The sequence below is a fragment of the Pempheris klunzingeri genome, chromosome 13 (assembly GCF_042242105.1).
Source record: "Pempheris klunzingeri isolate RE-2024b chromosome 13, fPemKlu1.hap1, whole genome shotgun sequence".
NCBI classification, from domain to species: Eukaryota; Metazoa; Chordata; class Actinopteri; order Acropomatiformes; family Pempheridae; genus Pempheris; species Pempheris klunzingeri.
Window position 1 is genome coordinate 19,989,709 of NC_092024.1, and position 17,383 is coordinate 20,007,091.

Below are 17,383 nucleotides of genomic sequence, written 5' to 3' on the forward strand. Positions count from 1 at the left end.
CTATTTTAAGTTTAAAGCTAATAAAGCACCACCGTCCTGAAATGTTTACACCAAATAAAAAGGAATCTTAAATCTGAGGTGGTCAAGTTGAACTGTCAGATGGTCTAAGAAGGGATAAATCATTTCCCTCAACACATCCCTGAAATGAGTCCATTGGTTGCTTACATTTATAGATAAGAAAAGCTTTTTATGTATTCCCTTGAGTCTCTACCCTTGTAGATGAAATGTAAAAAGTTGTTCCAGCATCATTAACTGCTTTCTTTTATTTCCTAGAAAAGCTTCTTTGAAAATGCAGCAAAAGATTTCGTGTCTCTTTGTCTTCTGCTGTTTTTCGGCTCTTTTTCATTCTCCTGTTGAGGCCTGAATGTTCTCAGTGAGCCACAGAATAACTTTTGTATTAGACTTTGTATCCTTATAAGGAGCAACAGAGTCAGGAATAGTCTACTAAGTACCATTAAGAACAGAGCGTCTCAGTATCAGGCTGCACTGCTGCTGTATTTAAAGGCAGCTGCGATAAAATCCTGCAGACTTTAGTCACAGAAACAGTTAAAACACGAGTGGGTAATTACAGCACACTGTGTCTCTTACTATATGTCCTCTGCATCAACAGTATTTTGTTTGTTTGAGTTCCCTAATACGCGAAGGCACAGAGACAGATAATATTAAACAAGGTTTATTAACATATTCGAGTTCAATTAAATGTAGTTTGGATGATCTAGTGTTAAGTAAAATTTGCAATGTCGTCTCATCGTTTTTTTTTTTCAAACCAAGAAAGTAGGTAAAAATAACCTCTTCAGGCACGACTTTTGCCCTTTAAAGCACAAAACATTACTGCTGTTTCTATTTTTAAGTACCCACTCTTTAAAAACCAGGGTAAGGAATACACACTGGCCACCAGCCAAAAACTGTTCAGTTGAGGACTGTTTGCTAAATGTCTCCATCGTACCAACCTCTTTGTCAGGTAATCTATTGGATTATTTGGTTGATGTAAAATTAAAACACTGTTTAATTAGTTAATACTGTAACGTGTCTTTGCTTTGCAGGGTTCTCAACGTTTTCCGTCAGTGGGTCGAACATCATTTCTACGACTTTGAGAATGATCCCGAGCTGAGGATCCGATTAGAGGAGTACATCACCAGCAAAATTCAACTGCGAGGTCAGAACAACAAAAATGTATTCACTCATTATTAAAATGAATCCTTTTCTAAGGGATACAATAAGAAATACAGAAATATAGATCTACAAGTATTTCCCGCTCTTGCAATGACAGCAGTAACCCCAGGAGGACCTCGTTTAGTAAAACACAGTGATAGAGGACACATTTGTCTGGCTTGCAACATGAAATTTGTGTTTGTGAAATGACATTAAGAAAGTAAAGCTTTGATGAATAATATATGTTTCATATTTTGTTTCTTTTTTTAGGCAAGTCAATGAGAAAGTGGGTTGAGTCCATCAATAAGATCATCAAGCGGAAGCTGCAGACGCAGTCAAACGGCGTCAGTCACAACATCACCTTCGAGAGCCCGCCTCCGCCCATCGAGTGGCACATCTGCAGAGCAGGTCAATTCGACTCGTTTGACCTCATGACCCTTCATCCTATAGAGATCGCCCGCCAGCTGACTCTGCTCGAATCAGAGCTCTACAGGTGAGTCCCTGTGGCAGAGCAGTGGATTCGAGGGAAATCTCGCCACATTTTATGCAGATGTTCAATTGCTGTTGTTGATAAATGTAGCCAGTTGAACAAATAAAGAAGAACTCAGTGTTCTCTCTTCAGGAAGAACTACTGGCTCTGTCAGCTCGGCCAATCAGCTTATTCGGCTGCAAAGAATTTCAGTCATTGTGGGCAGTTTTTCTTGTGCGTTGTTTTTGAGCTGTCTGTGGCCGGCGCTAACACCGAAAGAGCAGAGGATTTGGAGATTGGGAGTCAGAAGCTTGCGTGTAGTGCATCATGGTAAATGTAGGCACTGCTGGCATGGCTCCATGAGCAGTAGAACCCAGTTATCTCAGTCAATAAAGCACAGACTGAGGTATTTATTGCTTCAATGGACTACATTTACTATCAGCACTGACTGGACATTCACATAAAAGGCTTGTGACAGGACTGCTGGCAGTTTAAAACTAAATCCTTGCATAGTAATCAGTTTGTTTATACAGATGAATAAGATAATCGGCTGGAGATGAGGCATACACATGACATTTGCTACAGTGAAAGCATTGCTTCCTCCACAGAGCTGTTCGGCCGTCCGAGCTGGTCGGCAGCGTCTGGACCAAAGAGGACAAAGAGAAAAACTCGCCTAACTTGCTGCGCATGATCCGCCACACCACCAACCTCACACTGTGGTTCGAGAAGTGAGTCAGACGATTCAGATATTCAGAATTGGTTTTATAGGCCTGTGGGAAAAACCTGTAACTGTGTCTGTGTGTTGGTCGTTTTCAGATATATTGTTGAGACAATGAACTGGGAAGAGAGGGCGGCAGTGTTATCGCGGGTCATAGAGATTCTACAGGTTTTCCAGGAGCTCAACAACTTTAACGGCGTGCTGGAGGTGGTCAGCGCGATCAACTCTGTCCCAGTCTACAGGCTCGACCACACATTTGAGGTGAGTAAAACTATTGAAGCAATCAGAAGGAAAACTAACCAAAGAAATTATTTGTATTTTCATTTTGTGGTTATTTTTACTAAAAAAAAAAAAAGAAAACAAAATTCAAAAGACTAAGAGTAAAGAGCCACATTTGTGTCCCGTGAAGCTGCAGTGATCATACACATTCTTATCACTAATATGTGTATTTGACCTGATGATTGCCCCAGAAGAAAGTGGATGTTTTCACCTGAATTTAAAGGGTTTATCCTCTATATACCGTGGCTATTTTAGGACCACTCAGACAGCATGTCATGCCAAGCTCTAACTTGTTAGACTCTGTAATTATGCTCATGTTAGAGGAAACTTGTTCACATCTAAATCTGTTTATGGTTGTTGGGGAGAACTACTGGATATGTGGGGAAAAAAATTGTATAAGCTGAAGACTACAAGTTTTAAAATGAAAACAATCTGGCTCTGTGACGTAGAGGTAACATTAGCTACAGCTAGCATAACACACCCACATGTCTGACAAAACTGTTGGTGGCCCAGTTGCATTTTGGGTAATGTAGGCACCATGTTTGACTTGAACAATGTATGGAATTAGAAAGACGATATCATTGGTTGGATTTTTTTTTTTCCCATTGTGAGTGCAGTGATGTCATAGGAGTGCACTTTTAAGTCAGTGCTGTACTCTTAACATTAGCATGCTAACATATTCAATGCATTTATTGTCATTACACTCTTGCTGTGGTTAGCACTGTTGTCTCACAGCAAGAAGCTTCCAGGTTCAAATCCGCTGGCTTGTGGTTTGAGCCTTGAACCTTTCTGTGTGGAGTTTGCATGTTCTCCCCATGCTTGCTCCTGTGGGTTTTCTCCGGGTACTCCAGCTTCCTCCCACAGTTGAAGTGCGGCCTTCAGCTTGCCTAAAAATGCTGACACAACAAATAGCAACTGAGAAACATCTGATTATTGTTTTGACATGCATTTTAATTGAACTGGTGGTCAGAACATAATTTATGGGACTTTTTCTCCCGCTTGCACCCACAGGCAATACCAGAGAGGAAAAAGAAAATCCTGGAAGAAGCCGTGGAGCTGAGCCAGGACCATTTTAAGAAATACTTGGCTAAACTCAAGTCAATAAACCCACCCTGTGTGCCTTTCTTTGGTAAGCCTTCTGCAGTGTAACTATGGATCAAGTGAAGTATGAAATGAGACAAAGATCATGGATCCTACCCATTTTCAGTCACCATTACTTATTACAAAACCAGCAAGAGTTCCATTTCTGTACTGTACATTTCTAACTGTGCTCGTCTCTTGACCACTATCAAACTCATCGCCATCCTCAGGTATCTATTTAACCAACATCCTAAAGACGGAGGAAGGCAACCCAGACTTCCTGAAACGCCACGGCAAGGAGCTGATCAACTTCAGCAAAAGGAGGAAAGTGGCTGAAATCACAGGAGAGATCCAGCAGTATCAGAATCAGCCCTACTGTCTCACCGTGGAGCACGAAATCAGGGTCAGCGCTCATTCTTGTCATTTTGTCTTTGGTCTGTCAACATGTTTCACACATTCTGAACTCAGAATCCCTTTTTTTTGTTGCACAGAGGTTCTTTGAGAATCTGAACCCGATGGGCAACAGGACTGAAAAGGAGTTTGCTGACTACCTGTTCAAAACGTCTCTGGACATTGAGCCAAGGAACTGCAAGCAGCCTCCCCGATTTGTAAGTGTCTCAGTAGTCAAGTTCTTGTTGGAGTGATGTTTGCCATTTTAGTTTGGGGTCTGTGTCCTTTTTTAGTCAAAGTTCTTCTGAAATCTTGCCTCACAAACTTTTTAGATATAATTTTAAGGTAAAACATTTGAGGTCAAGAGAGATTTGAACCGATAATGATGCCAACATTCGGGCCAAAAACTGTGAACCAGATACCCTCAACGCCTCGCTTGACTCCCTGTCAGCCAGGAGAGAATTGTGCATGGTCTGTTCTCAAGACAAGTCAGCAGCCATAAATCTGTTTTAGCACAGTCGGTAGTGACAACGTGGCTCGAGCAATTAAAATGTCGGGCAGGTTCTGGTAAGCTTACTTGAAAATATCACGCCGTTGAAATTCTCCAAACTGTGTTTCGAGTTTAATAACTCACAGAAACACTGCAGGCCATAGTCTTCCTTCTCTTCCCACACACACAGGAGAGCACTGCAGCTCTAACTCCGTGTGTTGTCTCCATCCTTGTCTCTTTCCTTAGTCCTGACAATTGTGCTACTTTAATGCATACAGGGGGAGGTTTGTGTTTGGGTTCAGGTGGTTGATTTAACATGTTTTTGAGGGTTGGTCGGTGCAGATTGGCTCTTATAATATGTCGGATGGCTGACCAGCGCATCACAGTGAGCAGCCAGGATCTACTTTTTGTTTTTCAATCATTTTATGCAGTTACATCCCCCAAGCAGGTTATGATTTCACCCATTTTGAAATAAATGCACTCTTAACTGATAATTACTCTTACAGTCATTTATTACAATTCCTCCTGTGACAATTAGTGGTACTCTGACCATCTGTGGCAGCTACCGAAGCCTAACGTCATCTCTGTGGCAGAGTGACAACTCACACTGACATTAGTATGATGGTATAGTAATGAAAATAGTATACTGTAATGTAATATAAAGCACTCATAGCAGCCCTCGGTATCGGCAAGATTCCAGCTATAACTACTTCTACTTGTTCTTGATTTGGGGGAAAAAAAATGTGGTATTGGTGCGTCCTTAGTGAACATCAGCTTCTTTCTCTGAGGAGAGGACGGGTTGTGTTGGTGATTAAGTTCTCACTGTTGAATTTGTGCTTCTCCTCCTGCAGCCCAGGAAAACCATGTACACTCTGAAATCCCCGGGGATCCGGCCTGTACGAACGTCTACCTCTGGCACACTGAAGGGCCACCCCGTCCCCCTGGAGAGGGAGCCCCCGCATAAGATCACCTTCCGGAGCATCGCTGAGACCGAGCCGGAAACGCCTGCGTCGGTCTCGGTGCCCACCTCTCCGAACACGCCGACGCCGCCACAGTCCGCCTCGTCCGACCTCAGCTCAGTCTTCATGGAGCACGACCTGAGCAGCTCCTATGGCGGTGAGTTGTTGAATATCAGGAAATGTTTTTACAAGTGTATTCAAGACAGGGTCTTCAAGTCCGAGTTTCCATCAAAGTCATTAAATGTCTAAATTTGTTTTTTGTTTACATTCTTTTACAGATTGATTGTATTACATGAATTACAGCTGTAGTGGGCTGCGTATTAGCAGAGCTATTTGTCCGGCTGACATTTCATTTAATACTAATATATCTGGTCTATATAGAAATAGTAGTAGATAAATATGTAGAAATAAATAAATAAAAACAACAACACTGGGATTTAAACACAGGCAGCTGCTTTTGTTCAGAACACAAATGCAAAATGTAAAATCATTCACCTCTCCTGTGAAACGAGATCTTCATCTTGTCTGTCTCTTGTCTGAATTTCACAGGAAGCAACTCCATATTTGCTCCAGTTCTTCTGCCGCCTTCAAGTGAGTGTGGACCTTTGAGTTTTCAGCGTGGTAGTTTGTACCTGATTGCTTTATTTGACTGCAGAGAGGCAGAGTTATTGTTGTAGTTTTGTATTTTTCCTTAATTTTTGTTTTTAGTTTCAGTTAGTTTTCAGAAACATCTGCACCAGTACCTCCTCAGGCTAGTTGTGTCGACCAAATTGACATTTCCTGTATTTTCACATTTATTTTAGTTATTTTTATACGTCTGCAATATGATGTGATTTAGTTTTCATTTTTCTCTAAAGTCTAGTTTTTATTTTTATTTGTCTTTTTGTGTTCTTTTGTGTGTGTGTGCTGTGCTGTGATAGTCGGCAGCGCATGTTCATTTATCCACACTTTTTCTTAACTCCACGAGTGTCTCCTCTTCCCCTCAGAGTTCCAGTCTGTGTCCTGCAGCAGCCTCCATCAGCTCGAGCAGGAGCTGCTGAAGCCGCCTCCTCTGCCGCCACGAAGGAAAGACGCAATGTCTGAAGCCAAAGTAAGAGCAGGGCATCATTTAGTAACAATTATACTCACAGTCACAACACCCTAAAACATATTTGTGGTAAGTGCAAATAAAAAACACTATGCAATATATGGTGGCCTGTCAAACATGATGTTTGAGGTGACAACTTGGAGTAAAGATTTATTTTAGGAGGGTGTTTTGGCTTTTAAAATATATCTGCAAGTGGTCCAAAGTGGACACGATGATTAAAGATCAAGATGTTAGTTAGTAAAAAGGCCTTAACTCCTACACTGTAAACAAACAGGTTAAATAAATCCTCCTGTTCTCACAAATTACACACAAGTTTACTATGAAAGAATTGAACATATTTTGTAACTTTGTCTGCTTTCCTCTTCCTATAAAGATTTTGTGATCCCTCAAATTTCTCTTAGTATCCTTCTTGGAGGTCCAGAGACCACGGCTTCCTTTTGTTTTAACACAGTTTATATCTCCATGTGTGTCTCAGGTGAGCTCCAGGTCCGACAGCCCCCCAGCCATCCCTCCCCGGCTGCCCCCTCCTCTGCCCAGGAACCAGCCCCGACCGCTGGTCTACAACGGCCCCCCCATGGACGGCCCCCTTCCCAGCCCTCCTCCTCCGCCACCCCGCGACCCGCTACCCGACACGCCTCCCCCGGTGCCCCAGCGGCCCCCGGAGATCTTCATCAACTACCCCCTCAACCTGCAGCCTTCCCCCGTGGGCCGATACCACTGGGACTTCAGCAGCTCTCCCAGCTCCCCCAACACCCCGCCGAGTACGCCGTCACCTCGTGTCCCAAGGCGGAGCTGCCCGCTCAGCGCCAGCCAGAACAGCCTCTGCCCTCTTCCTGTTCCCATTACTGCCCCGCCCGTCCCCCCTCGCCACAACTCCAGCCCACAACTCCCCAAACTCCCACCAAAGACATACAAAAGGGAGCTGCTGCAGCCGCAGCTACAAGGCCTCTCATTGGTGGAGAACACCGACAGCAGCCAGTGAGTCTGCGCTACTTTTTTTTTTTTTTTTTTTAAACACCTAGAGGTGATCTCGAAATGCAAACTTTAAACTGTCTCCTGCAAACTAAGACACAGTGGACTCAAAGCTACTGATCAGAAAGAATTACACTGCTCCACATGCTCTTAACTCCACCCGCCCGCCCTCTGCATCGACCAATCACACCCCCGCTGTGCCTCTCAGGGGATCAGTAGCTCCGCCTTCATCATAAACCCTCTGTGCCAATGAGAAACCCACACCGGTGTGCCAGCTAATAAACAACAAGGAGTGTTTGTGTCTGTTTGCTCTGTGTGGAGCGGGACCGTCTGCTCCTGATAAAAGTTCTCACCCCTCACACTCTTAACTCACACTTACCCCACGTCCCACTCCTCCGTCAGGGTGGGATGAATGTGGGGGGGCCTTGGACTATGTAGCCTCAAATGTCATGCTTTGTTTCTTTGGGCATTGACATCATCTGGAGTCCTGCTGCAGCTCACAGATTTCTACGACCTCTCTCCTCCTCGACGATCCAGTTAAACGTAGCTCTTTGGCCGTGGGTGTTAGCAGCGGACTTTTCCATGGACTTGTTTTTCCTACAAACTGATAAACAAACAGTTGCCAAAGTCTTATTTTATGCAGGGGGATAAGGGATTTTCTTTTTTTTAAACAAATGTGACATTAAAAGAAACACATAAAGGAGGCGACACTGAAATCCCCCACCTTGTATCTCAACTGTACACTGTGACTGTATAGACGTGAGTCAAACTGACTGTTTTTTGTCTGAAGACAGGCCTCTCCGCAGCCACAAAACGTTGCCTTTAAATATCCAACAGCGGTGACCTCTGACCCCAGGCTCCAGTCCTCTCGGCCCGGATGGGACGACGAGAGCCGAGAACACTCCATTTGCACATCGAGTTTGGGCAAAGTCAGCAGGTTTCGATTAGACTCTTGAAAACATCCCTCTGCGGTGTGCGACAGAGGGAGGTCTGCCACGATATCAAACAGCACCGATCCAGGACGAAGACGAGGAGAGAAAAAAAGAGAGACGCAAGTTTTTCTCTCTGCAACTCCTCCAAAGCTGATGTCTTAACCGACCCCCTTACAGACGTGCACTGCTGTCTCGACACTGTGCTCTTCTCCAAAAGCCCTCATGACCAACTCTTCTTCATTGGTATTAAAACTCAGCACTAGAAGCGCGCAACCTCCCACCAGAGCTGGGTCAGCCCCCCCCCCCCGCCCCCAGTGGCTGCTCGAAATACCTAAAAACCCATGAAAAAGAGGAACTTTTTAACCCATCTTCTTCTTTATCTCTCTCTTTTTCTGGTTTTCCTGCTTGAAAACATTTTTTCAATTCGGAAAGACTGAAATAATCCATGCATCATGCTCAGATGTGCCTTTTTATTTTGTTTTCTACTTTACAGAAATAAGCAAATGGTGTCTAAAATGCTAAAAAATAAAGTTGCCTATGTAATGTTTAGAACAAAGCTATACACTATGAAATTGTACATGTTTGTGGATACTGTGTATATATAACATGTATACACTAACTAAATAATTTGTATAAAGTGACAAGTTTTTCCTCCCTGTTGTATTGTACCCTCATCCGCATCTGTTCAGTTGACTATTGCCTAATAATCCAATGCTGCTACAGTCGGATAAAAACAAAAAAACTAAAAAAAACGAAACAAGAAAAAAAACAGGTCACTGTCACTAACTTACTTACAGACAATCTCCAGTTGAAACACTGGGAGTATTAACTGAGGAAAGCCATTTTTTTCTTCCCTGCCCCTTAGCTGTTCTAAAGCAATGGAAAAAAAAAAACTATACAGTTCATTATGCCAAGCACTTACTTAGACGTGTGCTTCACTTTGTACGTCCTACTAATTGCCTTTTCTCCTTTTCAAAGATTTTTTAATGCTAACACTCATTACACAGAGGTTGGAATTGTATTAAAGTTGCAGTTGAATATACACCGACCTATATTCAGTTGCAGGTATTGGAGCATAGTGAAGAATTGGACATTTTTCTGAGAAACACACTTTGTGCACTTTAGGCTGTACTGTTGAAGAGCCGCAGTTGACGTAGGTCCTGTTTGTAAATGCAATGGTCCTACGCAGCTGTTCAACTCACTTTCAACCCGTCATGTTCATAAAAAGACACAAACACCTGAGGATGTCTGACCGCCACGAGCTGGAGGGAAAAAAAAAAAAAAAACCTTGTGACTTTTCTTTTTCCTCCTGAACATGTACAAAGCCGCCTTCGCCCTCCTCCTCCTCCTCTTCTTCTTGCTGTACAGATGATGAGGGATGATTTAAAAACTTCTGATCAAATTAGAGACAAAAGGCGAGTTTTGGAGGAGTTTTATCAACAGCTGGAGTCAAATCACTTCACTGTTGTTGCTCATGTTCTGTCCATTTCCCAAGTCTCCCAAGTCAGTATTGGTGGGGTTGATTTTCATGCCTTTTTCTTTTGGTTTTCTATGTTTGTTTGTGCTTTTTTTTTTTTTTTTTTTTTTTTTTTTCAAATCCCAGCCCCAACAGAATAACAGACAGATTGGTTTTCCTCTGGTGGCACTGTAACAGCTTGATCCAGCAGTCGGTTTATTTGATGGTATGTGGCCTTTTAACTGCTTTGTATTAATGGTCTTGATGAGATTAATAAATCACCCAGTCTTATTTTGTACTGAACCACTTCATTTCTCTTCTCATTTTTTTTTCTTTTACTGTCAATCCATACAACCTACATCAGGCACTAAATTGAGGAACTGATAATTGGATCATGTGACATTTTGGGGAAATACCTGAAGATCTATACCACTCTAATGTTTGTCTGTTTTAACGAGCATCCGCTTAGTTTAGTTTAGCATAGACTGGAAACAGGAAATGGAGTAGAACCAAAACCAGAACCCCTAAAGCTCACTAAATAACACTTTATATTTAGTTTAATTTGTCTGAAAACAATAATTCGTCATTTAAATGATCTGATGACCAGGAAATGATGTCTTGGCTTGTCAATACAGTTTCCGCTGGTTGCCTAGCAACTGCTCAGGGCCAAGAAATAGTCCGTTATATTTCTGCCCAAAAAACTGCGTATTCTACGTTTTTACACTTCAGTTTATGACTTTAATTTTGTATTAAATTAAATGTAATAAATTTGTCCAAAAACTTAGGTGAAAAAACGACAATTTATTTGCACTGTCCGCACAGATTCCACAAAATCACTGAGCCTGACCAGGAAGTAGCTAAATTTAGTCATTTTTAAGATGAATTGCCGTTTTTACACCTTTTTTGGACAAATTACACAAAGTAGAAATAATGTGTTTACTGGTGAGCTGTAGAGGTGCAGGTAGGTGGATTTAGTTAGTATTTAACAGAGCTAGCTAGCTGTTACTAGCCTTTGTGCTAGGCTAAGCTAACCGGCTGCTAGCTTTAGCTTCATGCTTAATTTATCCACCTTCTTATCTAACTTAGGTTAGCTTCTCACTCCAGAAAGCAAATAAGCGTATTTCCCCCAAAAAATCCTTTACTGCTTCCTTTAAATATTAAAGTCTGGTCCTTAACATTGGGTGTATACTGTACATTTATACAGTCTATGGTCCTTAGTAACTTTATCTAACAATACGTTGTTATTCCACTTCAAGTTAAAATGAATGTATTCTGGCATAATTAAGAGGGATTTTTAAAATGTAAATCAGGTAGGAAAGGTTTCAGTATTTAGTCTAACCTGTGCATAGAGAATGGAAGTTATTTTTCTTAGATGTGTGTTGCTTTATAGACACAAAACCCACAAAACGCTGTCTGATTTTTATCCCACATGTCAAAATATAATCCCAAAGAACCAAACAGCCAAACAAAGATGTCTGCATGGTTCTCATTTAACAAAGTAATAATAAAACAAAATTCTCCTGGATCACTGATTCTCCATTCATGCATTTATGCCGCTGACTGACTGTCATGGCCTTTTGACAAAGTGTGTCCATCAAACAAATCACACTTTGAGCTCTCTTCAAAGTTTTGTGTGCAATAGTTTTTAGTCCTGTTGTCTCTGGGGAGGACAGAAGGGGGTCAAACGGTGCTGCAGGGTCCTTCGCTGTCCTCACTGTCTTCCCACAATCCTCCGCCGCTCATGGCTGCTGCATGGTTACCTCTCTGCTGAGGCAGGCCTGGTCTGAAGACAGGGAAAGATGTGAAGCTCAGCAACAGGTAAGAGTTTATTCATCTCATAGTTCCACTCAATGAAGGCTCTTACCTTAGATTTTCTCTGCTCGGGTTGAAATTGTGAAAGCTTTGCCTCGCTGGGGCTTGAATCGGTATGAAGCCTTGTCTGTTATCTTTCTCTGGAGCTGAATCAGCCTGGTGCATGAAGTGATGTGGATATACAGAGAGCAGGTTTGGGAGTGTTATTAACAGGAAAATAGAGAAGTTGTGAGGGAAACTGGGGATCAGTTGATTAAAGAAATGCTAATCAAATACAGGATACAGATACAGGAGTAGATTAACAATGTTATGCCTAGTCAATTTTTCTCATTTCACAAGTCATTTGTAGTACCACTGAGTCTGTGAAAACAACTGTATAATATCTGCAGTGTCTCTGAGAGGTGTGGAGGGTGTCTAGTTGGAAAGACAACAGGGTTTTATGAGGAAGGGAGGGTTTAACGAAAAGATGTGTGTATTTGATTCATTTACGTCTCTCAAGCTGTGTGGAAGTGTTCGCTGGAGTGTCTTTGAAATATGGGTTTGTTACCTCCTACATCATTTCATCAATTCAATTTCAACTCATTTTACATTGTAGTACCTTATGGGAGTTATAAATTAAACAGAAGACAAAGATCTCTATCTCTAAAGTTATGTTCAGGAGCAACACCATTACAGCAGGTTTACGGCCAGAGGAGGACAGACTTTATCTGTTGTGTGAGCTTGGTAAAATTTAATGATTATAAAAATCTTGAGTCTGTGCTTTAAAAAGGGAACATTATTTGCACCACATTTTATTTGCCAAGCTTGGGAGAGAAGGCAGAATATTTTTTTTTAAGATCGAGCTGTAAATGAACCTGTAATCTTATAATGAAATGAAATGTTTGACCACTGCAACTGTAGTTTTGGTGCCTTGTAAACCCATGAGGCTTGGCCACTTTGTGCGTGACATGAAAATAACTATAAAAATCTGCATCCCACCATAGTCAATCCCACATAGCATATTTGTATTTTAACACTGACATAAAAAATCTCTGGTTAAAGCCACTATTTGCAGAACTGGTATGCATGTATGGCATCTTTCAAATGTTCTGATGGCATAAGCTTACATGTGTGAAAAAGAGAGACAGTCCTGATGAAATTTGCAGTCTCTGTGTTGCTGCACCAGTCTACTCGTAGTGGTTTTAGTATCACAAAGTAAAATGATGTACTCCTTGAGTAATTTTTAGTTTTCTGCGTATTGGGAGCATCATACTATTACATCACACTGGCATTGCTTCATTCTGATTCATTCACTCATTCACTCTCAAAGGATGCTGATACTAAAAGTAGGCCAGACAGAGCAGAGCAGTATGGACAGATCAGGGTGCTTATGTATCAGAAAACTAAATACCTGTTTGGATGGGTCATCCCAGATGGGCCTGAAGGCACTTTTTGGATGTAAAGGAGGCGACCCCTTCCTGACACTGACCAGCCTCTTCCCGTAGGAGCTGACGAGGCACGGTGTTGGCCCATCCACAGGCGGACCTGCAGTGTTTCTCAGAGGAGGGTGAGGGGTCAGTCTGGGAATCTGCCACCTCAGACACACAGTCCTCTCTCTGGGTGCGTCCCTCCCCTGCTGCTGCTGCTGGTTGTATGTGGGCTTTAACAGCACCGGCACCTGGCTGTCCTCCTCTTCATCCTCCCCGCTGTTGCTCTCCATCATCTCCCTGCGCAGGGTGCCATCAGGGCTGCATGAGGTGACAGAGGAGTAGTCGAAGGCTGAGGTGTCATCTGGGTCTGTATCGCCATCCTCGAGGTTGTGGTTAGTGTGAGGTGCCCCCGGCTCGTTGGTGCTTTTCCCAGTGGGCTGGCTGAAGGTGCCCTGGCCCGAGTCGCTGTTCTCTCCCCATCCTGCAGTGTCGGGAGTGAGGAGGGAGCAGTAGGTGTGTCCACAGTCACGGGCCGGCTGGTTCAGGACGGTTCGGTCTCTTCCACAGCCCTTCCTCCTTACTGGGCTGCAGGACCAGCACTCCAGACGCATCGCGTGACAGCCATCAACTCCATTCGTGAGGTTGACAGCCTGCTGGTCCTCTCTGTGGGAAGGTGAGTGGAGGTTTTTACACCAGGACTCCCACATTAACTTGCAGAGTCAGGGGAAAATCGGTTGTACATTTACTGTGGTACTTTTCTTACTGGAAATTGTCTGCATTTACATCTGCCTCTTTAGTTCAAAGCTATACAGCAACATGAGCCTCAGCTTGTGTTGTAGAGAGAATTAATACTTCAGGGTTAAAATCAACAGTTGTCAGTTGTCTTTACATCGCTGTGGACAAAATTGCACATTTTCTCAGACACAGGCAGCCACTGGCAGACATTGCAGATGTTAAATGTTGGAGCTTCCCATCTGCACTGTAACCCCACACTGATTTTATTTATCACTCCTTGCTGTAATCAACATGCAACAATAATACAACGCTAAAAAATTAAAGTGTAAAATATCAAAGTGTCTATCTGCAAGTTGCAATTTTGATGCTTTGCTGGAATTAATTAAAACCAGCAAGTATTTAAAGTTAATGAGCTAACACAAGCATAAAAGTCGCATCAGGCTCCAACATTCACTGAAAAAGTCACTTTTCTGCACTGCAGTACTTGCTTGTACTCGCTTGCTGTATTATCTGAAGCCAGCAGAGGGCGACACTCACATCTGAGCTGCAGCGTTAGACTCCTGCTGAGACTCTCTGATGTGCTGGCTCCGCCTGCAACAGTTTTCAGAGGGTCCACCAGCCGCTGCATCAGAGCTGCTGATGTTCACGCAACGATAAATATGAATTTTAAAAAGAGTTTTTTCATGAGCCAAAGACACAAACAGAGGCATTCAATATAAATCTGTGACAGTGTTTCAGCAAGGGGCCCCCAGGCATCAGTCTGAGTGTTTATACTTAAAGATGTGAGCCAGCTATGCCCTGACCTTTGTCCTGCGCAGTGTCCTTCCTCCCACCGAACGTCTTCCTCCAGGATCACATGACAGCGAGACAAAACGCTCCTCAGTGCTCGCTCAGTTCCCAGCAGGAGGCTGCAGTCAGGATGCTCTTTACCCGTCCACTGCAACAGGTTCTAGTGATGGAAAATGGAGCAAAATCAAGCAATAAAGCAAACTTTAACCTGTTCACTAAATGTATTTGATCTCTAGTAACTTTTAAAATTGTTTCTAAATCCACTAAAGTCTTCAGCATGCCTTTTATATTTCTATACTTCTATACTTTGTCATCTATTGATCTTTTCCCATCTACTATCCTTTAAGATTCATCCTCATGGGTTCTGTCTTTTCCAGAAGCTTGTTTGGGGAAGCAGTTTCTACTTTCGCCATCCTGAACTCAGCCTCCTAAAGTCAAGGTTTAGTGCCGACCTGCCGCTGCAGCACCACATCTTGTGGAACTGCAGCTCTACAAACTGGACTCTCTGTGGCTGCCGACTCACCTGAATGTGGCTCAGGTAGCTGTGTATGCGAGAGACGGGTGCCAGCAGCACGGAGAGCAGTTTCATTTCCTCTCTCTCCATCTGGCCACTCTGTTGAACACAGGCAGAGGACATCCATCAGCACATCTGCATTCTCATGCACATTATGACTTGATAATGTTTAAGCTATATCACTTAAAATACCTGTGTTTTGTGACTTTTCTCAGGATGATTTAGTCTGTTGAACTCCAGGGAGAGGAATGACGCCAGGGTAGTCGTGTATCCAAGGTACATATCTGAAAAGGCTGTCTGGACAACCCAAATCAGAGCAATCGTGAGTCTCCTCAGTGTTCCCTGTAATGGACTAAAAAACTAAAGAAGAGCATCAGCTTACGTCATTTTGGCCGATAAGCTGCACCAGGATGTCTCCAACCAGAGATTTCCAGTGTTCTGCAGATAATCGCTCCTGCAGGGTGTTTCTGAACAACAGATGTCGCTGTAACAGCTGCTCAACAAACTTCAGGTATGTCTGACTGGATCACAACACAAAAACACAAAGCACATGACTTTACCACACAATTTTAACTGCAAACTAAACTGATCTAATTTCAGTTTTTGCATCAGTGTAGAAGTTACATATGAAACAATAAATAATTTGAGCAGATGTTCCAAGCAGGAAGCTTCTTTTCAGGAAAAGACAGGAAAAAGACCTGAGCTGTTGTTTTACTTTATAAAAAGTTGTACAAGCTTACTACGGCTCCACCGTCATCTGGTGAGCAGGCGGTGTCTTGTATTTATCGTATAGCTGGTTTAAAGTTGACACGTACTCCCACTCCGAATGCAGCAGCTGCATCGCCACCTGATGTCGTGCATCTGAAGAAAAATTAAAATATTAAGCTGCACGGACATGCCTTTCTGTTCTGTAATATTTATATTCAAAGAAATAATATGACAGTTTGTACTTTGTTTGTGACTGAGCATGAAGTTTAATCCCCAATCTGATAATAAATGACTAAATGTAAATTAAAAAAATTAATCCAAATTTATTGTAAATTAAGCAGCTATTTTCTGGTATTTTCACAGTTTCACTGTGTGTCACAGCTGAAAACACGACAGCCACTAACTAAGGTTATTAAAGTTAACTTAAACTAAACTAAAACTATGTGTAAAAAACTGGAATTCAGAGAAAAATGAACTGAAATGATATTGTGTCCTTATAAAACTACAACTAAACTACAATAAAGATATGCAGGAAATGTCTTTAGTATTAGTCTTTATCAATTTGGTCAAATGAGTCAACACAACCAGCCTGAGGAGGTGTTGGTGAAGATGTTTATTGAGACTAGGATCAAGTCCACATGACTGGGAGTCAGCTGCCTTCACTAACTGTACTGTAATACCACTGCTGAACTTCTTCAATCTGCCCCTGACAAATACCCCCATATTACAATAAAAAACTAAAACTAATGAAAAATGTATGATATATAACAATATATGATAATTATAGATTAATAGTAATAGTAATATATAACAAAACTATAATAACTCAGCAGAAGGTGTCACCATAGTGTTTAATCATAGCAATCATCTGTAAAGCCTGGCAAGAAACAAATAAAGCTCACCTGTGCCTTCACTCAGTCCTGCTTTGAGGCCCTGCAGGAAACAGTGGAGGAGCAGTTTTCCTCTGGACAGACAGGCTGGTGGAGCAGACGAGCAGTCACACTGCCTCCGTTCACAGGCCGGTTCTGCCGGATCACTGCTGCACAACAGTGGACAGACGGCAAAATGTCTCTCTGCAGGTTGTACATGTCTGTCTGTTATAAGAAATGTTTTACCAGCAGTGCTCATCGCCTGTGAAACAGCTTTTCTATGAGAAATTGTCTCCTAAGAGCCACTGAAAGTTACAACAACACTGACATGAACAGAGCCAGCCCAGCCCTGAACAACAATGTACATACGAAATGGGCTTCAAATACAGAATTCTTACATTCAATTTCTGTATTTTCATTAATATGTGTGCTTTCACTCTTCTATGTTTTGGTATTTACAGAATTTTTTATTTCAATAGCAAATTCCCCTCATATTTTCACTTTTATGTCTTGTATGTGTTTTATCCTTTGGGGCCCAGTTAAGAGGAGGCTGTTCAGGACAA

At 42.4% G+C, this 17,383-nt stretch overlaps 1 protein-coding gene across 2 annotated transcripts in view; it reads left to right on the forward strand.

The window, feature by feature from the left end:
- sos2 (son of sevenless homolog 2 (Drosophila)) overlaps positions 1-10,290 on the forward strand; it is a 34,722-nt gene extending 24,432 nt beyond the window's left edge. For both annotated transcript variants that reach the window (XM_070842093.1, XM_070842094.1), the window contains exons 13-23: positions 1,044-1,156; positions 1,423-1,645; positions 2,230-2,349; positions 2,438-2,600; positions 3,630-3,747; positions 3,929-4,101; positions 4,190-4,306; positions 5,430-5,694; positions 6,087-6,128; positions 6,524-6,627; positions 7,100-10,290. In XM_070842093.1, coding sequence (XP_070698194.1) covers positions 1,044-1,156; positions 1,423-1,645; positions 2,230-2,349; positions 2,438-2,600; positions 3,630-3,747; positions 3,929-4,101; positions 4,190-4,306; positions 5,430-5,694; positions 6,087-6,128; positions 6,524-6,627; positions 7,100-7,606 — 1,945 coding nt within the window. In that variant the 3' untranslated portion in view covers positions 7,607-10,290. The remainder of the gene's footprint in view (positions 1-1,043; positions 1,157-1,422; positions 1,646-2,229; positions 2,350-2,437; positions 2,601-3,629; positions 3,748-3,928; positions 4,102-4,189; positions 4,307-5,429; positions 5,695-6,086; positions 6,129-6,523; positions 6,628-7,099) is intronic.
- Positions 10,291-17,383: the final 7,093 nt, after the last annotated feature.